At 38.2% G+C, this 26378-nt stretch overlaps 1 protein-coding gene across 1 annotated transcript in view; it reads right to left on the bottom strand.

Moving 5' to 3' along the window:
• Positions 1-21171, bottom strand: part of mettl1 (methyltransferase 1, tRNA methylguanosine) — a 30518-nt gene extending 9347 nt beyond the window's left edge. Inside the window, exons 1-3 of the mRNA XM_073826263.1 lie at positions 20999-21171; positions 20777-20916; positions 7447-7631 (exon numbers count right to left, since the gene is read on the bottom strand). Of these exons, the coding sequence (XP_073682364.1) occupies positions 7447-7631; positions 20777-20916; positions 20999-21078 (405 nt within the window). The 5' untranslated portion in view covers positions 21079-21171. The remainder of the gene's footprint in view (positions 1-7446; positions 7632-20776; positions 20917-20998) is intronic.
• Positions 21172-26378: the final 5207 nt, after the last annotated feature.

The raw sequence follows: 26378 nt of genomic DNA, 5'->3' as shown, positions 1-26378 counted from the left end.
ACGATCCCTGGAATGTGATAAATAGACCCAGCACCATAGTGAAGCATAGTGGTGCAAGCATCATGAATTCTCACGCTGTCTTCACAGTGTACTGTGGCTTGAATTCAGTGTTTGGGAATCACCTTACAAACTGTCTGTGGCCCCTAAACACGAAAAGAACAAATCTTGCTTTCATCAGTCCACAAAATATTGTGCCATTTGTCTTTAGGCCAGTCAATGTGTTCTTTGGCAAATTGTAACCTCTTCAGCACCTGTCGTTATTTCAACAATGGGACTTTGTAGAGGCTTCTTGCCGATAGCTTGGCTTCACATAGGTGTCTTATATTTGTTACAGTACTCACAGGTAAATTAAGACTCTCTTTGATCACTCTGGAGCTGATAATTCGCTAAGTCTTTGCCATTTTGGCTATTCTTCAATCCAATCAAATGGTAACTTTTAGTTTTCTTCCATGCCATTCTGGTTTTGGTTGCCATTTTAAAGCATTTGCTATCATTTTAGTGGAGCAGCCTATCATTTTCTGCACTTCTTTATATGTTTTGTCCTCTCACATCAACTTTATAATCAAAGTATGCTGTTCTTCTGAACAATGTCTGTAACAACCATTTTACAGAGACTTTCAGAGAGAAATGCACAGTACAACATTTGCTGCCTTCATCCTAAATAAGGGCAACCATTTTTTCACAGAATGGCTTACCTCTCTAACTGAACTCCACACTGCTATTATTTTGAACATGCCCTTTTCAATTTATGATTCAATTACATGGAATCAGCAGCATGCATATCATGATTGCAGGTTTTCTATTATTCTAGTACACCTACTAGTAAAGTTTTTGTAGAAAAATAATTGCTACCAAACACAGTGATTGATCTGGTTAGTGATGTTGGACTGCTATTATTTTGAACACAACTGTATGTAGCAGGAAAAAAAACCCATGAAAGATTTACATTATTAAAAAAAAAAACGGGGTGGTGCCTTTATTTTGATTATGTAGAGTGGTTGTACTGGAGATACTGGCACTGAGCTAAGCTATTTCTACTGCAACACAACTTGGAATAGACAACTCGGAAAATAAAATACTGATACGATGACCACAGCTAGTGAAAGAGCTTTGTTGTGAACTTTTTTCTCAGAGACCAGGAGACGTTTGGATATCTTGAAGCATAAGTTTCTCTTTATTGAGATCCTAGCTGTTCGTCGCTGCCGCCATCAAAATTCGTCTAACTAAGGCATATACATTACAGTTTATATACCTTTCCAAGGGGGAGGGATACATAGAGGTGGAGGCAATTTAAACAAAGCATGCAAATGTGATATAGATAATCAGCCTAGTAGGATTTTCCCGTCCTTGATCTATTTAGAATACAAGTGTCATTCAAATGCAAAGGTGCTAAACAAAAGGCAGTTGTACCTTGAGCTTAGAATTCACACTTAACTTGGGAAACCTGCCAGGTGTTCAGGAACTGCAGGAGAACAGGAACTGGCAGGAACCACTTGGTACTAACTTTGCTTGAGAGAATAATTTGAGAATAATCTGATGTCTTCATTTTTACCATAAATGCTAAATACAATGTAGGAACAAAAAAATCATTAACAGAATCTTACATTTGTAATCCTTCAGCTTACAGATGGCGATGGATATAAGCGTAGACTTAAACCAAATGATGATGACAGATACAATGCCACGTTTTGCGGCTTTTGGTTATGATCTTCAGACAAAGGGCAACAAGAGAACTGAATGGCAAGCATGGGGATGGATAAAACTTCCTACAGACCCACATCGGTGTTCTCTCCACTTTAGCACTGATGCCTTTGAGGCTTTTAGTAGACCACGACTACTGAAAGAGCTAACAAATGATGTAAACATGCCGACTCTTGTCATGATGCCGCAGACACTGAAGGAGTTTCTCAGCGTGGATTTCACTCAATATCCGGGGGCGTTCAGACTCTTTGTAGGGAAAATCGGTGGCACGGCATTTGGTTTAAGCCTACATTTATATACACCTGTAAGCTTTTTCAATACCTGTGGCCATCGCAGCAGTATTATATTTTTCGAGTTGGGTATTCTGAGTTGTGAATAGCATAGCTCAGTGCCTGGTAGCAACCGTTCTACGTAATCAAAAATAAAGGCACCCCCCATATTCCAAAATATGTATATAACAATGTGGATTTTTTAAATAACATAAATCTTTCATGGGTTTTCTACTACATAATTCAGTAAGAAACATCATTTACGTTATATTAAGTCATACAAGTCTTAAAACCCAGGGTTGCCTTTAAAATATGTCAAAGAGTTTTATATACCGGTCTGTTGTGGGTACATTTTGACATCCCTAAACATGACGCTGCACAAAACAAAACGCGATTGGTTGCTTTACCTGTCAATCATATAGCCTCTTTGGCAGTCCTTGGCCATTTAAAGTTTCCAAGGTTCCCAGACCTTTCCTAGCTGTCTGTATACAGAGCATGCTGAAGACTGCCAAGGGGGAATCTCTGATCAACATCAATGGATGCCACGTATAGCACAACCCAAGAATTTACTTAATCCACCGCACCGTCAGCATTTCTGCTCACTGAAGCCCATGTAGATGTGTGAGGGGGTTGTCGGCTAACCTGCTGCTCGCCTGGAATTCCCCCCTTTATGAGGTTTTATTACACTCAAGACCACCTTGCGCTCCTGCTGTGGCCCGCAGTGGGGGAATACAGCCATTCCCCTTCACATCAGCTGCTAATATTAGAATAAGTCTGCACACTAGTTTTTATTAGGCAAATAAATAAAGACAGACAAACTGTAGGATAATTACTGGGAGCAGCAGGGCCTCTGGCTGTCTTTTTAGGCCCCATTTCACAAGGTGGAAAACACACTATGTTTTAATTAAGGCTTTACCAAAAGAAAGCAGCAAGAAAGGTGCTGTAAATAGAACAGTGTGTTTACTTTGGGGTTGTGCATATGTGCTTGATGCCAAAAGCCCTCTGGCTCTGAGGGATCATTTCAGTCTCATTCATTTCATCCTCTTGTCATGTTCAGGTGTGGTGATGGTATTATTTACATCCCTGAGACACTGACATGTTTTGGTTTCGGTGGTGTTACTTATGGTTGGGCTATGAAAGACTTCTCCTTTTAACTTTGTGCATCTCAGTGCACGGTTATTGCAATTTAATGATGCGTGACTGAAGTAAGTGAGGCTATAGACTTACTAGTGGAAAAAGATAACTACACAAGACTGTGTAATATAGTGAACACAGATAAAAAAAATAAAATAAAATCATTTCTTAACAGTGTGGATATTAAGTAAGGAATAAATGACGAGTTCGTTGAACTATAATATAACGCACACCCAAGGTGGTGACGTTACACCTCGGGTGTGCATTATTTTCTAAGAATTCAAAAGACCGAAGTCAATTATTCTGCTTATACTATACAGTTACCACACCTCAAGACAATATATATCAAGGCATTCATGCTTTTTTTGTCCTTAAAACACTATTGTGAGTAGGATTAATTTCTTACGCATCTGATCCAACGCCTTCGTTGCTAATTGCAAAACGTCATTTTAGACCTAGTAATAGAGTCTTACGCCGATGATAGCAGACTGCAGTTAATAACTTACTTATTGGAGAGAGAGAGAGAGAGAGAGAGAGAGAGAGAGAGAGAGAGAGAGAGAGAGAGAGAGAGAGAGAGAGAGAGAGAGAGAGAGAGAGAGAGAGAGAGCTTAAGCGTGTGAATTACCTCTGTGAGTCTGTGCTTCTCTCAAAAGTGTTTGGCAGCAGCTTCTCTACTAATAGTGAAACTAAGTTAATTTTCTTTACGAACAGCGAAACTTTAAGTTGTTAAACTATGTTACTGATATAAATCTGGCAAAAACATGTAAATAATTTTTTTTTTAATCCTATTGTTTACTGCATTTATTTGTTTGGCCAGTGTTGTTGTGGGTTTTTGGTTATTTTGCTGTTTTAGGCTGTGAGGACCTTTGAAATAACCGAAATCATGTGGCGAAGTGATGCGATCAAGACCTGGGTGGAACCACATTCGCTGTGCATTTCCCTGAACATAACTGCACACCTTAGAATGTTTGTCAACCAATCAGATTCAAGTATTCAACAGCCCCTGGAATGAAAGCCCCAAAATGAAAAATACCCCATGATTTACTCACCTTCAAGGCATCCTCAATGTATATGACTTTCTTCCTTCAGATTAATACAATCAGAGTCATATTAAAAAGCTTTAAAAGCTTGGGAGAGCCAGGATATTTTTTTGTATATAACTCAGATTGTATTTGTCTGAAAGCAAGTCGTACACAACTAGGGTGAGGGTGAGTAAATCATGGGGCTATTTTCATTTTTGAGTAAAAAAATTAACTAATAGTTATCACCCAGTTACCAAGTTTTCTAAAATGTGACTCTTAAATATGCAAATAAGGCATTATTTTATGATTTGCACTAATTTGCATACATTTCTAGTACACAAATCTAAACCCTTGATAAAGTCAGTTTCAAAATTCTTGTTTAATTTTATTGGCATAAGTTTTTACAGAGGGAATTTTGGGTATTTCATTTTTGTCACTGCATAATTCAGAAAATACTTAGAACAGACAGAAAACAATATATTTTCACAATTTTGGGAGGAATAAAATGTTATATACTCAATATATACTCAAGTAACTTATATATGAACAAAACCTTTTGTAAAAACCTTCAGGATCTAGACAGGAATAAAAAAAAATTGAGTTCGGTGTGTGTAAGTCCTATTGAAGTGGAGATTTATGTCTCTGTGTAGGAGAAAAAAACTCATTTTGAGGAAACAGACCTAAAAAATATGTATTGTAATTGAAATCTATTAACATACACAGATAAAGTGCCATAAATGAAAAGCTTAACTATGTCTTTTGGATGTTTCCACTATTCTGAGGAAGAAGAAAAAAAGCCTAAAATCTCACACTTGACAGGTGCATGAAAAAAGTACATGTCTTTGCCTGCAGTGTCTACTCTTAAGAGCACAAAACACAACATTCAATATCTTAGTCTACAACAGAACAATCATGTAGGTACAACAGCAAGGCAACAAACTACTTAAGACTGGTTTTGTGGTCCAAGGTCACGAGGTCTTGGGAAGCTTGTTTCAATCACAGGATTAAAAAAAAAAAAAAAAAAAAAGTAAAAATAAAGGTAATTCCCACTTCTCAGAGTTCTTATAATTTTATTCAGAATTGCAAGAAATTTTGAATTATGAGATACAAACTTGAGAAATGAGTGAAAACTGAGACAAGGTGGTCACAAATACCTTATTTTATTCCGTCATGGAAACAGGCTTCCATTGAGGTCTGCTCTATGACCTAACTGTTGTTTTTGTTTTGAGCACGTTTCTGCATGTAGGTGATGACTTTGATTTGCTAAACGTAAGGTTTTCCTTCCAGAAACAAGGACAACCAGTGCTCTGAGGGCATCAGTCAATGAGTTGATGAGATGAGGTCTGAACCCTCATTTAGGGGTCTATCAGTCAATGGTTATATCTTTGCACTAAGACACTTTAGCGCCGCTTTTGAACCCATTCTACAAATGTTATATGCTGTTGTGGCCCTGGTTTTTGAAGATGCAAGGTACATGATGGATCTTCCCCACAGGGCACAACCCTTCCCTGCTGGGCCATGAACTTATACAGTGCTTGTTTTATTTTCCTGATGTGCAAGTCTAGACAATCCTCTTTGCACTAGACATTATACATAATACATTTCTTCAATATTGGGTCCTTGAAGTATACGCCTTAGAGTGTGTTGCTGGATTGGACAAACAGCAGGTTTATTCATGTTCTGAATCAGAGGCTTGCTATTGTTAGTTAAACTCTATTATCCATTCAGATTTTCACCAAGTGGAAATTCAGTAACATTCAATAACAGAACTGATGAGTGAATGCGTGGCTTTCCATTGATGTCTGGACAATATTTGGATGAGATACAACTATTTGAAAATCTGGAATCTGAGGGCGCGAAAAAAGTCTAAGTTTTGAGAAAATCGCCTTTGAAGCTGTCCAAATGAAGTTCTTAGCAATGCATATAACTAATTAAAAATTACATTTTGACATATTTACGATAAAAAAATAAAATAAAATCATCCCATATGAGCTCTTGCAGTTAACCTCCAACTCTATCAAGGTTAAATGTATGTAAATGAATGTATTCAGTTGTTTCAAATATTCAGCTTTAGCCTATAGAGGTGTGCACAAGTTGTCAAAGTGACACCAGTGAACGATAAACACTGAAGTTATTTTCACTGAATTGGCACTTCTTTAACTTTCAAAACCAAGTCAAATAGGGACACTGACTTTAATTGTATAATTACAACCTAAATTTAGCACACATGAAAGCGATCATATCCCGACGTGTTTGCTCTAGAAAGAGCAGAAGAAAGACAGAGCACTCCAACTGGACAGTAAAACACATGGCACATTAAAAACATGACTCAGAGTGCTACATTCCCATCAAGCCAGTCACAATGAAAATAAGGTGTGTAAAAAGTAGGCCCTTGCAAATGATAAGGCCCTTGCAAAGTTTTTTTCACTCGTCTTTGACAAAAACTGCCATTCATTCAGAAAACACCAAAGCCTGTTATTTTCTTAAAGATGTTCTTAAGTGAATACTTGAGGACTTTTAACATTAATGACGAAAATAGAACTATATACAGTCAAACCAAAATGTATTCAGACACCTTCAACATTTTTCACATTATTACAGTTTATTTGCTATAGTTTGGAAAAGCAGTCTTAAGTAGCACGGGTATATTTGTAGCAATAGCTAAAAATACATTATATGGTTCAAAATGATAGATTTTTCTTTTATGCCAAAAATCATTAGGATATTCAGTAAAGATCATGTTCCATAAAGATATTTTGTACATTTCCTTCCATAAATATATTAAAACTTAATTTTTGATTAGTAATATGCGTTGCTAAGAACTTCATTTGGACAACTTTAAAGGTGATCTTCTCAATATTTAGATTTTTTTGCACCCTCAGATTTTGTGTATGTTTTTTTTTTACTGTCAAAGTTTTGGTACCCATTGACTGCCATTATATGATGACAGACTGCAACGGTTTGAGTTACAATTTTTCGTTTGTGTTCTACTAAAGAAACAAAGTCACCTACATCTTGGATGCCCTAATCCAAGATAAAACACTTGGGTGAACTATCCCTTTAAGATAACTTTACATCAGGCAAAACTTACCAGGATAAGCAGAGTTGTAATGACAATGATGAAGCTGACAGAATTATAGTCTGAAGTTAGTCTTGCGGCTATAAATGTGTAACTCAAGTAAGGTAACTGCAGCAGCTCATTAGAAACGTGGGAAATATCTCATTCTAAGCTTCACAGATGTGGTCATTGTAACACTGTGCAGCATATCTCTTACAAACATCACATGGTGGCTAATAAAACAATGGATCCTATCACCTACCTGTCCCTTTGTGAAGAAATTGGGCAGGTACTTCATGGCATTGCTGCGCAGGCAGGCGATGTTCTGGTAACTGCCCGGTTCAGCAGCTCGAAGAGAGCGAATGCGGTCCTGAACGTAGTCTGAGACTTTCACCCGAATCTCCAAACCCAAAATCAGCTGCTCGGGGAAGAGCTTTGATAACTGAACTATGAGAGAAAGAGAGAAGAAGTATTTGTTAACATTTAGGGAACACTATTAACTATTTGCTTATTAGCTTACATATTACTAGCATATTGGCAGCTCATTAGTACACATATTAATGCATTATTTTGCATGACCATATTTGGGATTCCTTAATACTACTTAACAACTACCTTACTATTAATAACCAGCGAATTAGGAGTTTACTAAGGCAAAAGTTGTAGTTAATAGTGAATATACATTCCCTGATCTGAAGTGCGACCATATACTCGTTTAATTCATTATCACAGTTAAACTTGGCAAGTCTTACAAACTGTTGTTTGGTAAGGAGCACTAATCATGTCAAGTTAAAAGTACTGCAGCAGAAAAAAAAAACTATTATGGCATTGGAAAGAAAAACCATGAGTGGAAGCAGTTGATAAGAGATGAAGGAACCTGTGATAACTCAACTCACTGAAATGAGTGATAAAGTCAGTCATTAACTGATCAGATCAAGTGATGCCATCTTTTAATACATTATCAAGCATTGTAACCACTGACAGTCACTGGACAACAGGATGCTCCCCAGTGAAGTCCTGGGTCGGTAGTGCATTAGATAGTAGATTAGATGGTATAATGTCATCTCCTGTTACATTAATACAGTCAAGCCCGAAATTATTCATACCCCTGGCAAATTCTGACTTAAAGTTACTTTTATTCAACCAGCAAGTTTTTTTTTTTATTAGAAATGATACAGATGTCTCCCAGAAGATAATAAGACGATGTACAAGAGCCATCATTGTGGAAAAAAATTATTACTCATCTTTTATTTACATTTGAACAAAAAGTGGCATGTCCAAAATGATTCATACCCTTCTCAATAATCAATAAAAAAGCCTTTATTGGCCATTACAGCAATCAAACTTTTCCTATAATTGCTGACCAGCTTTTTGCATGTCTCCACTGGTATTTTTGCCCATTCATCTCTAGCGATGAGCTCCAACTCTTTCAGGTTGGAGGGTCTCCTTGCCATCACCCTGACCTTTAGCTCCCTCCACAGATTCTCTTAAATTGGATTTAAGTCAGGACTCTGGCTGGGCCACTGCAAAACGCTATTGTTTTTGTCTGCTAACCATTTCTTTACCAATTTTGCTGTGTGTTTTGGGTCGTTGTCGTGCTGAAATGTCCACTGGTGCCCAAGGCCAAGTTTCTCTGGAGACTGCCTGATGTTGCTATTGAGAATTTTGATGTATTGCTCCTTTATGGCGCCGTTTACTGTAATTAGGTTCCCTGGTCCACCGGCCATGTTTGACAGTGGGGGTGGTGTTCTTAGGGTTGAAGGCTTCTACTTTTTTTTTTACGCCAAATGAAGGCTTCATCATTGTGGCCAATCAATTCAATGTTTGTTTTATCTGACCACAAAACAGAAGACCAGAAGTCTTCTTCTTTGTCCAGATGAGCATTTGCAAAGGCAAAGCGGGCTTATGTGTGCCTTATCTGGAGAAGTGGTGTCCTCCTTGGTCTGTGTCTGTGGAACCCAGTGGTGTGCAGTGTCCGTTGGACTGTCTGCCTTGAGATGTTGCCACCAGCAGAGCCCAGATTCATCAGGATGGTCTTGGTGGTGATCCTTGGATTCTTTTTTTTACCTCTCTCACTATCCTCCTGGCTAGCACAGATGTCACTTTTGGCTTCTGACCACGTCCTCTGAGATTTTTTTCACAGTGCGGAACATCTTGTATTTTTTAATACTTTGCACTGTAGCCACTGGAACTTCAAAACATTTAGATATGGTCTTATAGCCCTTTCCTGACTTGTGAGCAGCCACAATGCGCAGCCGCAGGTTCTCAGTGAGCTCCTTCGTCTTCGCCATGACTGTCCACCAACCAACAGCTGAGAGCTTCTGTTTTTCACCTGTTGAGTTGATTAAAACAGCTGTTCCCAATGAATCAGGGTAATTAGGATGCTTTAGAACAGGAATGGTATAGAACTTTGGATTTTCCTGTAGACTGTGACAGTTTGCAAAGGGTATGAATACTTTTGGACATTCCACTTTTTGTTCAAATGTAAATAAAACCTGAGAAATATTTTTTTCCACAATGACACCTCTTGTGCATCGTCTTATTATCTTTTGGGAGAAGCCTGTGTCATTTCCGGTCAAAAAACTAGCTGGTTGAATAAAAGTAACTTTAAGTCAGAATTTGCCAGGGGTGTGATTAATTTCGTGCTTGACTGTATATGATGAGATATAGTTATGGGTCATTTCTTGTAAACGCAACCAGAGTTACCAGAAAACATACCTTCAATAGGAGGTGCTATTTCTCTTTCTGGTGATAGAAATACAAACAATGAAACGAGAGGCAACATATTAAATATCATGGATGTATATTTATATTTGATTAATCCAATATTTTGTAGAGGACTTCTTTTTTTATATACTTTATTATGTCTTTTGAATAAAAAAAGAAACATAATTCAATACATTTGTTCCAAATTTTTTTTTCTTTAAAGAAAAAAACATTAAGTTATTCCTAATTTTTTTTTCTAATTTCTCTTCCATTTCCCCCCTTTTATGATAATACCCACCACCACCACCCACACATTCACAAAATTATATGAAAAGTATCAACAACATTTACATACATAGACAGTTTATATATGTAAAAAATAAATAAGTAATATAAAAAAGAAAGAGAAAATAAATACAAAACAATCACATATTCATATCAAATTTCTTATGATCCTCAATTCCTAGTAATTCCAATAAAATTATTTAAACATCAAATGATAATAATAATATTTAATAATCACAAAGTAATAAACAAATAAATTAAAAGAGAGGGAGGATTATGTAGAAAAGTAATTATTATAATATATTTTATTTATAATAAATACTTTGATTTGATTTCACCTGAATTTCTGAGCCAAATTATGGAGGAATAAAAATGGGAGCAAGATTGTTATTTTTACACAGAGATTGGTTGGTCTGTTAGTAAAACCTGTTGACTTTTGCCATTTTTGTTGCATTATATGCCAATACTGAGCGTTCCAAAATGAGGAGAAAGTACAGAGATATTATTAGATGTCTTTAATGCTACTTAAGTTACAGAAAAACATCCAAAAAATAATATTTATGGCTCTCAGACAGGTATATTTTTGATAGAGGAAAACAAGATACATTTGCTAGTTATTATTTGTTCTTCAGACATTCCTCTTTAAAAGAAAAAGTGTCAGCTGTATGCAAAGTGACTCAGATTTGGTTTTTGATCACTGAAAATGTGCACATTTTACTCGTGGAGCCACACTGACATCCTAATATCTTTGGAGCTGAACCATACAGGGCCTTAAAGATGAAGATGCCAAAAGAAAAGTTTGTCAAGAACTAAAATCTAAAAATGCATTGAGATATCTTCAACACTTCTTGAGTTACACACAGGAAGGGGGGAGGGGGGTTGCTAGACTGTCAACATTGACATATAATGCAACAAAGTCAACCCACTTTACAAATAGACCAACCAATCTATGTATAGACCATTTCAAGCGCTATTCGGCAGCTTAAGGAAGTGACGTCGTTGGTCCCAGGATGTTTCCGGTTAGTGATCCAGCGCATTCAAAACAATGGCGAGAAGCGCTTTATGAACAGTGGGATTGCGGTCATATATATGCAAACATCCTGCTTAAATGTCTAAATTAAAATTAGATCCTTGTCGTTCGGTGGTTGTGTGCTCCCTCTGGGGCGGTACTAACATTCTGAGACGTGTTTAACGGTAGATTTCCGCGAAACGTACCCGTGTTGCGGCAGTGAAGGAGAAGGCTGGATAACAACAAGCAACTCTAGGATATACAGCGCACATTTCGATTCAGGCAAGTAAATATCGTTTTTAATTAATCGGTTTATTTGTATATCTTTACATTAACTCTTCAAGTATGATGCTGCATAATTTAAAGTAGCATTTTGTCATTGTTTACATATGCATCTAGCTTTCGTGTGTAACGTTAATGAAAAAAGGCAAGTTTTTTATTTCTGTTTTATTGCTAAGTGTTATGTGGGTTAAATTCATATTAGTCGTCTAGTTATTTTGTCAGTTGACAAATGCAGTGAGTAACATGAAAGTACGTGAATGTCGTATTGTGTAACAGTTAACGGCAGTAGTTTACAAAACGTAATGTTTATGGTAAATATTATTTTCCATCACATAAGCTTTGGTAATGTTAATTCCAAGATGTACTGACGTATTAAGCAATAATAGCATTATTATTTTTTTATATTGTGCATTATATTAAATAATTGTTTTTCTACTTTTATCCTTATATAATGTAAACAAAATTTATACAGATGATTTCTAATATCATTTGTTTCTTAGTCTAGGAAGAAACAATGTAACAATGTTTTGATGTAAGCAGTTGTAAATATGCAGCAGGGTCACTAAATCCGACAATACAGTGTAATACTGAAATATGTTAGCTCCCTGTAATTCCCATAGAATTGGTTAAATGTTATATACATTTTCATGATGGCTAATATCCTTTGTTTTGTTTTCTAGAAAGTATTCTAAACTGATGTAAACAGTTGCAGAAATACAGAAGGGTCACCAAATCTGAGAAGGCAGTGTAAGGAGAGCCATCATCTGTAGACACCCAAGGACAGCTGATCATCCTGCAGTGACAAACCACATCTGACCATATCAACACCCAGATGTGATTGAGAACTTGAGTGTAGTATTCAGTAATTTAGTGTAGTACTTAAAGCGACTGATGACCAGGCCAGATACAGACTGCTGCTTTTGATATTTGTTCCCCCTTTGTACTCCATTTCAGTTCAAATGTTGTTTCAGTTGTTGTTGTTTCATTTGTTGAAGCATTTTATGTTCATACAAATATTTACATATCAATACATGTGCTGGAAATAAAAACAGTTGAAAGTGAGAGAATGCTTTTTGTTTATATACAGTACTGGTCAAAAGTTTGGACAAAGTCGTTTTTTTTATGTTTTTGAAATAAGTATTTTATGTTTATTAACATGATTAATTATTTAAATGATTTCTATTATAAAAAATATGTTGTGCAAAGCTGAATTAGCATCAGCCTTTACATTACACCAGTATTAATTTTCACATGAATATATATATATATATATATATATATATATATATATATATATATATATAATTTGTGTGGGTGTGAACAGTAAATACGTGCATAAAAACATATGAATGCTTTATGTGTGTTTGTGTGTGCATTTATTAATCTGCAGATATACAGGTTTATGTAAAACACGTTAGCCAGCATTGAATTGCGACCATCTTGTTTATTTGTGATCACATGATGACTCGGAGCATTCATACCCTCCACTTGCACTGTCCCACAGCAACAAACTTGACCAAACTAACGTTGAACACATGTTGAAATGAATTCAACACGTAATAATAGCATCGAGCGCTTAGTTTAATAGCATACATTTAGCGTTGTTTGGAACGATATGTAGGCTATTGTGAAAAGTAATGTACTAATGAAAACATATTTAAACACAAATACAGACTGACCACGCAATGCAAGTAAATTAATCATGAACAACCTCCGGATATCTTGGGAACAAAACATGAAGTAAGTTGCACTGCTTGCTTCAGACTGATGACATCCATTGTACGAATAAATGTTCACAATATTTCCGTTCATGACATGTGATATGCTTTTAGCAATCTCCCGTGTACACGCACGCAGCATCGATTAGTTAATGAGCAGCTTTTTTACCTTAACTAGCTTTTTCGCTAGATTTTAAAAGAATGTGTTCCTATTGACAGATCGGAGAAATAGCGCTACCGGAAATGTTTCAGGACCGGACATGCGCAGTAACGTTCCAACGCGCTTGTTATTGTTTACATCCTTGAAATGGTCTATAAAAGTAACATTATGATGATGCCATCTTTCTGAAGTAATTTTTACCCCACTGTAATTTGGCTTCAAATCTCAGGTGAAAATCATAATTTTGACCCCTTCTATAAAATATTTAATTACTCAGTAAATATTCATCCATGACATTTAATATTTTGGCTTTCCTCTTCATTTATGCATTTCAATTAAACAAATATTAACAGAACAAAAAAAAAAAATGTAAACAGGTATGTTTCTAAAATTTGGTTGATTTGACACAGAATGACCCTTATGTGCAGGTTTTACACTTTGATTGGACACGACAAGACTTAAATTCAAATTGAATGTTTATATGTCAACAAATATACACTTTTTTGTTTAATAAACAAAACTATGAGTTTTAAGAACATTTTAAGACTATGAGGTTTAGGCAAACTTTCCTTTTAAATAAATATCAGACTTGATGTTTTGTTATTAAAATGAAGACTTTTTATACTGATTAGAACGCTCTGTGAGAGTTGTGAGTCTATATAGTAGGTGCAGTGGAAATACTGTGCTGGTAAATGTCGCCCTCTTTCAACACTAGGATGTAACTGCTTTATCCAATAACATTGGGTGATTACTACAATCTTTAGACTAAAATTATCTTGCTTTTTATGAAACACAAATGTAATATAATTAGGAAATAACACCATGATTCAAAAGTACAGCCCTATTAATGTATTTAATGAGTTGACTTCTCAGTGTCTTTATTTTTTCTCTTTTTTAAGACAACAAAACGATAAAATTACACATTTAGAACTACATGATATTTTACTATATTGAGAAAACCCATATGCATTAATAATACATTCTAAATTAATAATACACTACATGAAAATTAAACAATTTGTGTGTGTGTGTGTGTGTGTGTGTGTGTGTTTTCTTTTTTTACTAGTGGGTGCAGGACACTATAGTTCATTTATGTAAGTTTCACGAGTTCCCACTTACTGATAATAAACAGAGTAAAAGGATAGCGTATAAGAATAAGCGTATTTGTCGTGCTGTCCGGGAGAGGGCTTCAAGCTCGAAATTCGTTCCCGAGCCCGGGGCACTCCCCCTGCCTGGGGAGAGGGTCCGAGCTCGGCAATCGGCCCGAACCCAAGAGCTCCCCCTTCAGAGAGGAGACGGGGTGGTGGAGGGATGTTGAAAACGAGAGATAGGAAGGTAAGGCTGCTTTGGTTATTTATAGGGATTCCCTTTAACACCTGATTGGATAGGGAGTGATTACTGATGATGCATTGGCCGTGTTAATTATCTGTGCGTGCTCCTCCCGAAATTTGTTAATAAAACATCACTTCACGAGTTCCCACTTACTGATAATAAACAGAGTAAAAGGATAGCGTATAAGAATAAGCGTATTTGGCGTGATGTCCGGGAGAGGGCTCCGAGCTCGAAATTCGTTCCCGAGCCCGGGGCACTCCCCCTGCCCGGGGAGAGGGTCCGAGCTCGGCAATCGGCCCGAACCCAAGAGCTCCCCCAAAAGGCTAAACAATTGCAGGACAGCAGCCAAGGGAAACCGCTGTAACCCCCCAAAAAGTGCTTAGTTTTTTGGCTGAAGGCATGCTGGACGATTGCAGCAGCGGAAGGGGGAAACGGAAGTGGGAGGAGCTCCTGCGGGAGCTGCTAAGGCAGAAAATATGAAGAAAAAAAGGCTCCTGCGGGAGCTGCTAGGGCAGAAAATATGAAGAAAAAGGCTCCTGCGGGAGCGGGTACTGCTGCGGCAGTGAGAAGGAGGGGGGGGGGGGGGTGCTCCTGCGGGAGCGGGTACTGCTGCGGCAGTAAGGAAAAACTCCAAAGATGCTTCTAGGAGAGGTCTCAAAGGGTGATTTAAGGGAATATCAGCTCTGAATAGGGAGGTACTGGGGTTGGGAGTGGATCCGCCTCCAGGGCTAATGCTCTGAATTTCTGAAAGGCAAAGCGAGAGAAAGAGTCAGCAATTACATTTTTTTTTTTTTTTTTTTTGGCCCAGGGATGTGATGAGCAGTCATAATGAATTTGGCGCAAGCTGAAATCCAGATCAGCCGTCTTAATAAGGGCATTAATGCGGAAGAAAGGGAACGACCTTTATTAATGCAGTGCACGGTGGCTTCGATGTCGCAATGCACTATTATACTGGTGGCTGACCACTCTTTACCCCATAGAGCGGCTGCGACGAGTAGAGGGTACAGCTCGAATAGTGCTGAGGATGATAAGTGCTGCGGTAAGTCTGTTAGCTGGGGGGCCATGTGGAAAGAAACCACCGGCCGTGGTAAAAACCTCCGAACCCGACGGAGGGAGCGGCATCGGTAAATAGCTGAATATCGACTGGGGAGGAAACCAGATTTTTGTAGAAAAAGGATAAGCCGTTCCATTGTTTAAGGAAGGTTATCCACAGGTTAAGTTCATTACGGCATGAGTCATTTAAGTATATCTGATCCTCTAGCGCGTGAACGGAGGACGCGAGGGAGAGGAGGTGCGAGATGAAGGGGCGGCCTTGCGAAATAATGCGCATCGCAAAATTCAGGTGGCCAAGGATGGATAAAAGCTCGCGTTTGGAGCAGCCGGAGGCGGTTAAGAGAGAGGAGGCTACCAAAATGGTCCTATCGATTTTCTCTTTAGGAAAAGAAGCTTGAAATTTTTTGGGAATCTAGGTTGACGCCCAAAAATTAGATGGAAGTGTTAGGACCTACGGTTTTTTCCTGTGCGAGAGGGATCCCTAGCTCAGCAAAGAGCTTTTGGGTTGTCGTGAGATGGGCGGTTGGAAGGGAGTTGGGGGGTGAGATTATTAAAAAGTCATCCAGGAGATGAACCAGAAACGGTAGATGGTAATTGTTAGAGAGGATCCAGCAAATCGCCTCTGACAACATATCGAAAATTTTAGGGCTGCTTCTACAGCCGAATGTGAGGCGGACAGAAAGAATAGAATTTTTTCTGCGAGCGGATTCCGAATAAATGCCAGTAGTCAGGGTGAATGGGCATGACTTTAAAGGCAGAAGTAATGTCGACTTTGGCCAGCCAAGCACCGTGACCTGCTTCTTTGATCAGGGTGATGGCTTGATCAATGTCGTGATAGTGGAGAGAAAATTCTTCAAGGGGAATGAGGCTGTTGATACTTAGGAACGGCGAATTATGTGGGGATGAGAGATCGATTATGAGGCGTTTTTTTACCTGAAAATTTTCTGGTTGCGACGCCGATGGGGCTTACTCAAAAAACATCACAGGGAGGAACGGAAAAGGGTCCGATCATAAAATTTCTTTCTTTTTTAATTAAGATGTCGACTGTTTGGGGTTCGGTGAGAGCGGATTGAAGGTTGAGACAGATGAGACTTTGGGAGGGGAGACTTACAACACCCGGGTGAAAGTCATGCAAGAGCCCTGAAAGGATATAATTTGTAAAATTAGAATCAGAATGATGAAGCAATTCAGCAGATAAACGAGAAGCATTAACAGGAGTCGATAGATACGGTTTATCTTTTTATTTGCAGCTCTCTGCACTGGGCAGATCAAACGGGCATGGGAGCCGCCACAGAAATTACAGACGCGCAAAAAACAACAGCGTTGTCTAGTGCACCTTGCAGGGTATACGCAGGTATATGGCATATACCCACTTCTTTATCAGGGGGCTTTGCGTATACCCACTTCTAAATCCCCTCTGCGCATCATTCAGTAGTGTCCTGCATTAGCCAAAATCATGACGGTCTACCACATCCATGTGAATAAATGTAAATATTCGTAAAAACACCCAGGACTGTGGCGCCGGCTTGCTTTGAAATATATTTGATGATTGCGCCTGCTCCGTCTCCCGCACCCCAGTAATTTTAATCAGTACATAATAACGAAAACAATACTTACAAATAAAAAGCAGCAGGCTTTTACGATCAGAAATTTCTTAAACAAGTGAACCTCTGTAAGCTCCAAGGAGTAAACGAATGCGTACAATTAGTAAGTTCAAAGCGTCTCTATAAGAGATTGCAGAGAGTCACGTGGGTATACGCTTCATAAATGCATGAATGAAGCATATACCCTCTTCTCCAGGCACCACTACATCACTGCTCGCATTATTAAAGTTAGTGCAGGCTTGACTGCCTGAAGAGGAAGAGCGGCGGTGAAGAGATGGAGAGGAGAAGGAAGAGGTGTCCATGAGGCGTGGGACATGACTGGTAGATTTGGGCTGGGATGGTTCGGGGCAGGAAGGGATAGAAGGTATGACAAAGGGACAGGAAATAGAGGAGTGCGAGAGGGAGCGGCAGACTGCGCAGGCAATATTGCTACAGCCGGCGAACACCCTGTTGTGGAGATCGAAATCCAAGGCCCCCCAATAGGGGCACTGGTTCCACTGGGAAATACTGATTGCGCATTTGGCTGAGAACATTTTGTGATAGGTGTAATAAAGCGAGCCTCCGTATGATAACGCAAGCTCAGTGATGATCGTGAGGTAATCGTTGAGCTCGCGTCTCCTGTGGGGAAATACAGAGCATATTACCTCCGAGTACCTGTTGAACGCGATAGTGAATTCTGTGAATAAAAGGATGCGAGATGAGATGTGAGCAGAGTTCTTTAGTGTTACTGAGAATTCGCCGCAATTAATCCGGTTGTGAAGGAGCGATAGAAGAAAGGAGGGTGAAAAGATCAATGTCTGCACCTGCTAGAATCTGGGTCCGGATGGAATTGGAAATGGGAGGTGGTTCCAGTACGATTGCGTTTGGAGGTACAGGTAGGGGTGCGGCTGAGGCTAGCGTGAATGAAGTGCGAGTTTGAGAAGGAAGAAAAAACTGCCGGGAGTGATAACGGAGGCGCGCTCGCGCTATAACTGACTCCTAGGGCAGAAGAAAAAGAGGGATAGATAGATGAGGTAACGGGCACCGGGGGCTCGCGTTGAAAGCGAAGGCATGCTCACGCTATAGTTGGCCCCTGGGGCAGAAGAAAAAGAGGGATAGACGGAGGAGATAACGGGCGCCGGTGCTTGAACTGAAAGCGGAGGCGCGCTCACGCTGTAGTTCGCTCCTGGGGCAGAAGAGAAAAAGGAATAGATGGAGGAGATAACGGGCGGCGGTGCTTGAACTGAAAGTGGAGGCATGCTCACGCTATAGTTCGCTCCTGAGGCAGAAGAGAAAGAGGGACAGATGGAGGGGATAACGGGCGCTGGTGCTTGAACTGAATGCGGAGGCGCGCTCACGCTATAGTTCGCTCCTGGGGCGGAAGAGAATGAGGGATAGATGGAGGAGATAACGGGCGCCGTTGCTTGAACTGAAAGCGGAGGCATGCTCACGCTATAGTTAGCTCCTGGTGCAGAAGGAAAAGAGGGATGAACAGAGGAAATAGCGAGTGCTGGGGATTGCGCCGTTGGTTGCTCTGCAAGCGGAGACATCGGCTGTAAATGGTTCTTTGTAGCCGGCTGTGGGCTAATGCGGCGGCTTGGAGGGGCGGCGGCCTGACGGTCGGTGCTGTCATCGGCGCGCTGATGCCCAGAAGAACAGAAGTGGGGGCGCGCGCTGGCGGGTGCTGCGTACGGGGCGCGGCCCAGGCTTGCTGAAGGCCTTTTGGTGTTAGTATGACCAGGCCGTGAATAAGGCGCGCCGTGACCCGTGCCTGCTGTGTACGCGGCTTTAGGAGGAGGGGTGTAGTTTGGAGGATCACCCGACTGCAGAGAAGAGAAGAGGTCGAGGAGCTCCGCTTTAGTGGCTCGGCGCGGAAAGGTGGCTCCAGCACTGGTGAGTGCTCGGCGCAATCCGGCCACGGTCCACTTCCCTGTAGCTGGGATGGAGGAAAGGGTTGAGGCAAAGGAAGATGCTGGCGAAGGCGGCTGATGCCTCGAGGGTGAAGGTGATGGTGGGGTTCGGCGAGCGTGGGGGAAGGCGTTTGCCTGTGTCGTGACAGGTGATGTTGGCGAAGCAGCGGCCTCCAAAAGATTCTCCTCTTAGAGAAGTTCGATCTCGGACATTTCATCTGGCTTGGTTGGACCAAAGTCTTGTTGAAAACGAGAGATAGGAAGGTAAGGCTGCATTGGTTATTTATAGGGATTCCCTTTAACACCTGATTGGATAGGAAGTGATTACTGATGCCGTGTTAATTATCTGTGCATGCTCCTCCCGAAATTTGTTAATAAAACATCACGAGGAGAGCAAAATAAAATAAATTGTGACATATTACAGCCAAAACTTCTTTATAGTGGACTGCCAGTAAAATTTATAAAAATTTGGGACCAAAATGTATTCAGACATTTTGACCTGCCCATGTTTTGCTTAAATGTTTTTTCTTTAATTGCTAATGTGACCTTTTTACACCACAGAAATGGAAATGTTATAGATGTGTCTGTGTTGTATGTATGTGTTGACTCTTGGTTGTTGTTGTTCTTAAAGGTCCACTGAAGTGCCTTGAAACACGCAGCGTTCTTCTATGTGGTGACGTTCTTTTAACTGAAACAAAAACATATCGCTAAGCCCCGCCCACTAATTTTGAACAGCCAATAGCGTTCCATTTATATCTGCTCGGGCCAGAGCCGTTGAGCTCGGTAAAGCCGCATTTGTAAGCTTATGACAGCCACAGACTAATAAATTACCCCACAGATTCAATATGAAACTCTTGCTAAAACGAAATAGTGATAATAATCATGCTGAGGCTGTGTAGTTTAACACATGCCGAGTCCGACCGCGCATATGAGCGCATATGATCTGCTCCGCGTCTCTGTGTAGGGGGCGGGACATTACGGACTCTAGAGAGCATTTTATTGGACAGAACGTTTGATCTGAAACTGAAGTGCGCGGTGATATCATCAAAATCCTTGATTCATATTGGCGGAAGTGACGAGAGTGTAAGTTTTGAATGCCCATATCTTGTAAAAGCGAATTTTGTCACTGCTTTGAAACACACTAGTTTATAGATAATCTTAAAACTAATATATTCATACTAAAAGCCAAAAAACTTTAATTTTGATTTCAGGGGGACTTTAATATTAATTATATCATGAAAACTAGAATTGCTAATGTGTAATGGACTGAGGAAAATGGTAAATATTTAATATTTCAATCAGATTAATTAATTGTAATAAATAATCGTCACTACACGTCTTATTCATATTCAAGAACTGTCTTTAAATTTGCAGGTTGAGGAGGGCAGCATGTGTTATTTTCTCTCAGCTGATTGGTCTATTTTCAGCTTGCGGTCAGTTACCATGGCGATAAACACTGTCAAATAAATAAATAAAAATGGGTCTATATATTTTAATTTATAATAAACATATATTTAGTTATTTTCTCCAGTAAGTTAAATCAGTACAAATTACCCAAGAGTCCGCCGTAACCACAACCGATGTCAGCAAACTCCACCTGCGCTTTCTGTTTCTCCGGACTCTCGCTTCCGTCCAGCGGGCGGAAATACTCCGGGTAAAGCTCTGACCAGTCCATCTCATCTGGGCACACTGGACTAACGACATAAACAACACATGTGCTGAGTGAAACAAACACAAGCGCTACTGTATCAGCATTTGAAGAGCTGTGGTCCTTACTATTGGAATGTGTGGTCAGCCATGGGGTTGGAGTGCGCTCTTTGCCGGTAATAGCGCTTCTGTGGCATGGACACACTCATCGTGCTGCTTCGCGTAACAAGGTCCTTACTGTATGCAGGTTTAATTCAAAATAAAGTGTGTTGACTTCACTCTCTAAACTTCACGTGTGATGTTTCTTCTTCTGCTGACAGACAGTGGTGAAGCTGAAGCGTGTCTGCCATCTGCTGGCGATGCTATGCTGAGCGGAACGCACAAAACTCCACAAATCTTTGTTTTCAAACGTTTTCAAAGAAGTCTCGGTAACACTTTCTATGAAGCCCATATTTATAATACATTATAGGGGTATTCTTAAGGCATTATAATTAATTTATAATGCATTATAAAAAACCTTATAATATGTTATATCATCTCATGAGTATTCATAAGAACAGTTTAATGTATTATAATTTTTACTTATTTGTGGTTATAGCTTTTAAGAGTATGATTACCTCCTCCATAGTTATAACGTATTATAAGTCTCAAATCTTGCCATGTTTCTCATGTCACTTTTTGATGGTTCCCCAAAGACAAACTGATTATAAGTAACTTTGCAAGTATGTGAACCTTCCACCTAGCCTAACCTTAACCTAAGTCTACTAATACTCTAAGGAGTGTTAGTTGACATGTAGTTGGAAAGTGTAAGCTTATAGTCAATAGACTAAGGGGACCATCAAAATAAAAGATAATGTAAGTCCATCATAAATTAGGTAGATTAAATATGCATCCATTGTGTGTTATAAATAATCATCATTTTAAAAGTTATAACCTCAAATACTCAAGTATTATAATGTATTATAATTGTTGTTATGAATATTCATGAAATGATATAACATATTATAAGGTTTATTATAGTGCATTATGCATTCATTATAATGCCTTAGAAATACCCTCATAATGTATTATAAATAGGGGCTTCATAGAAAGTGTTACCACTGATTTAAAACGAACTTTTTTTAGCATCATTACTCCAGTCACATGATCCTTCAGAAATCATTCTAATATTCTGATTTGCTGTTAAAAACATTTATTATGTTGAAAAAAGCTGAGTAGATTTTTTTTCAGGTTTCTTTGATGAATAGAAAGTTCAGAAGAACAGCATTTATCTGAAATAGTAATCTTTTGTAACATTATAAATATGTCTTTAAAATAACTTTCAGTCATTTTAAAGCATCCTTGCTAAATGAAAGCGTTATTTCTAAAAAATAAAATTAAATAAAGAATTATACTGACTCAACGCTTTGAATTATTTACAGTATAGTCAACATTTGAAGTGGATCAAAACCTTTCATCAAAGTTGTCCTAAAACCAAAACAATACCCGTTCTTGTCTAACTTTTTTTTGACCCACTTCAAATGTTGACTACTGTAGTGTACAATGTTACAAAAGCTTTTTATTTCAGATAAATGCTGATCTTTGGATCTTTCTATTTATCAAAGTATCCTGAAAAAACTGTTTTAAATATTGATAATATTAATAATAATAATGTTTCTTATTATTATTAATATGAACAGCAGATTTCTGAAGGATCATAGTATTAATGATGCTTTAAATTTAGCTTTGAGTTTGATCACAGGAATAAATTACATTTTAAAATATATTCAAATAAAAAGCAGTTATTTTAAATAGCATTTCACACTATAACTGCTTTTGCTGTATTTTGGATCAAATAAATGCAAGCTTGGTAAGCAGAAGAGAAAAAAAAAAAACATTAAAAATCTCAGGAATTCTTAAAATCTAGACTTTTGACTGGTAGTTATATATTTTAAAGTAGCCAGGTGGGGGAAGACAAGAAAAAGGATACAAAATTACAATAAAATAAATTAAAACAACAAATAAAGGAAAAAAACAGAGATAAAAATGTTTACAAATATTATTACAAATATTAAGTGTTGCTGAACTTCTGATTTCAGAATTAAATAAATAAATAAATAAATAAATATTTATAATGACCGTATTTGCATTTATGTATAGTAAATTTTGCAAATTAATTAAATAATATCCCTTATAGAATATCATAAGTGAAAATAAGTAAAAATAATTTTCAAAACAAATTTGAAAGCCGGGCATAATATGATCTCTAACAAATAAGCAGAAATCTGACCTGAATAAGGGCAATTCCAAAACAAATTAATTTTTTTTTTTTCTGATGCACAAATTTGCTTCTTGTGCTTAATGGCAGGTGGTATCAGGTTTCCTTTTTTTTTTTTTTTGACGTTACATTAAAATGAGAATTCTTTTGCCATGTGGGTTATGGGATGTGCTCCAAGTTTCATGCAGAATAAACCAATGGCATAAGAGGAGCTCGGAACAGTAATTTGCTTAAATTGCAAAATGGTGGGAAAATTTCTAATTAACGATTCATATAAAACAGATAGAGAAAGTTGATTTGACTATACAAATCGTTGCGATACAGCTTTTCACTTTCAGAACAAAAATTTACAGATAATGTACTCACCCCTTGTCATCCAAGATGTTCATGTCTTTCTTTCTTCAGTCGTAAGAAAATTATGTTTCTTGAGGAAAACATTTTAGGATTTCTCTCCATATAATGGACTTCTGTGGTGCCCCCGAGTTTGAACTTCCAAAATGCAGCTTCAAATGGCTCTAAACGATCACAGCCGAGGAAAGAAGGGTCTTATCTAGCAAAACGATCGGTTATTTATTTTCTAAAAAAAATCTACAATTTATCAACTTTTTAACCTCAAATGCGTGTCTTGTCTAGCTGTGTGTACTCTGTGTAGAGATTAAGAAGTATCTAAATTGTAAATGTTTTTAGAAAATAACCGATTGTTTCGCTAGATAAGACCCTTCTTCCTTGGCTGGGATCATTTAGAGCCCTTTGAAGCTGCATTTAAACTGCATTTTGGAAGTTCACACTCAGGGCGTGGTGTGGTAAAAGACTAGTTAGCTACGCAGGAGATAAACCATAAAGGGCGTTATAGGTAAGTAGTAATATTTTGTAACTGACACAGAACCTAACAGGTAGCCAGTTATTTTCTTGACCTAGTAAGGACTCTAGCAGCTGCATTTTGGTCTTCCTGCTTGTTTATTGAAGATGCAGGACAACCACCTAGTAGTGCATTAGTCCAGTCTATGAAGCTTGCCAATGTTTCTAAGAACCCCATTTAAATAAACAAAGTGGTAGCAATCAGACTGGTAGGATCTGAACAATCTTAAAGCCAGCCCTTGAATACCCGTATGGTTTTGTAAACGATTTATGAGTATGTCATGATCTATAGTGCTGAACGCAGCACTAAGATCAAGTAAAACTAGAAATGAGATGCAGCCTTGGTCTGACGCAATGAGCAAGTCATCTGTAATTTTTACAAGTGCAGTTTCTGTGCTATGGTGGGGCCTTAAATTTGAAGATCAGAGTAAATTTAACTTATTTTGTCTTCTGGGAAACATTTAAATATCTTCTGTAGCTTCTGAAGAGCAGTACTAAATGAAAAAAAAAAGGTATTTAGGCAAAATAAGAAAAATGTACACATCTTCAGTCTGTTCAAAAGTTTTTTTTTATAAATTCAACAATTATTTTCTCTTTTGGACTATATGTAAACATCTTTAATGTGAAATATCTCATTCAGGTCCGCACTAAATAAAAAATAACATGCATTTTGTATGATCCCTCTTATTTCAGTAAAATATTTTACATTTTTCTTAAAAAATGTATATGTGTATATTTATATATACATATGAATACACACACACATATATTATGTAAACACAGACTTTTATTTTGGTATGCGATTTACTGCAATCAATCAATTTAACAGCCCTACTTTAATGACTGTGCTTGTGCAACAAGTGTAACAATAGCCTCCACCATCTCCAACACTCCTCTCTCTGTCAGATCAACAAATGTCTTGACTTTCTCTTGCTCTCTTCAGTTCATCCAGTTCACTCATAAATTTGCTGTAACTGTCCAAACCCTCAGGCAGTGTTGCCAAGTCTGAGGAATTCCTGCACAATTGGGCTACTTTTATACTGTCCGTTGTTTTTTAGTCTGCAGGTCCCTGACCCCCAAGAACATGGTAATTTTGGAGCTATTTCTATTGCAATTTTCCCCTGGAATGCAACTGGGCTAGTTTTGGTTGTGTTTAGGCTAGTTTGGAATACCAGCTGGGTTGGTTTTGTTATGTGACATGGCAACCCTGCCCTCAGGCTATCCAAGATGTAGATGAGTTTGTTTCTTCGTGGCAACAGATTTGATGAATCTTAGATGTAGATTGCTTACTTACTTCATGAACAAGTAATAACAAGTTAGGTCAAAAGTAATATAAAAGCATGATTAAAAAGTAGTCTGGTTATATTACCAATAATGTGTAAAGTAACAGATGTGTTCACCCAAAAATACTGTCATTAATTAATCACTTTCATGTCGTTCCACACCTGTTAGACCTTCATTCATCTTCGGAGCACAAGATATTTTTGATGAAATTTAAAAATGCATTCAGAGGAAAGTACGCTAATGTGTCGTGGTACTCTCCAAAATGGCGCTAGGGTGACACAGGGGATAAAGTTGATAGCTGTTTTTTAGTTTATTGTGCAATAAAAAGTATTCTCATAGCTTTATAAAATTATGGTTGAACCACTCATGTCACATGGACTATTTCGTCGATGTTCTTGGTACCTTTCTGGACCTTGACTGTGGTAGGACCCTTGCTGTTTATGCAGGGTCAGAAAGCTCTCAGATTTCATCAAAAATATCTTAATTTGTGTTCCGAAGATGAACAAAGGTCTTACGGGTTTGGAACAACGAGAAGATGAGTAATTAATGACAGAATTTTCATTTTTGGATGAACTATTCCTTTAAATTTCACTACAATCAAGTTTGTAATGATTATTACGTGTCTCACTTACATTCTGTATATACATACATACATATAGTGGCTGGAAATACAGACATTATTTTAATTTTGTAGAAAAAAAAGATGATAAAAACATTAATGTCAAATGTAAATTGTGTAGATATTGTCTACTGCGAATGTCAACAGATGATTGGTTTAGAGGGGTCATAATTGTACCTTTTGGGGTACAATAGTCACTGGAGCAGTATCCTTAAAAGAACAATGTTGTGCCATTTTTACCCCTAATAGGAACATATTAGTACCTTAAGGACCTATTAGGGGTACAAAGATGTCCTTTAAGGGTACTGCTCCAGTGACAAGCCGTTGTACCCCAAAAGGTAGGCTACAACTATGTCCCCTTATTTTTCTGCGTACCTGCTTGAGCCCTGTTGCCGATTTTACTATGTTGCTGCTTTATTAAATAACAGAAGTTGTCAAGAAATTGTGGCTTGTCAACAGTTTAAACTAGTTGTACTCTTCATTTATCTGTA

The sequence above is a fragment of the Garra rufa genome, chromosome 20, assembly GCF_049309525.1.
Source record: "Garra rufa chromosome 20, GarRuf1.0, whole genome shotgun sequence".
NCBI classification, from domain to species: domain Eukaryota; kingdom Metazoa; phylum Chordata; class Actinopteri; order Cypriniformes; family Cyprinidae; genus Garra; species Garra rufa.
The sequence above is the reverse complement of the archived record's forward strand: the minus strand, read 5'-3'. Positions and strand labels throughout refer to the sequence as shown.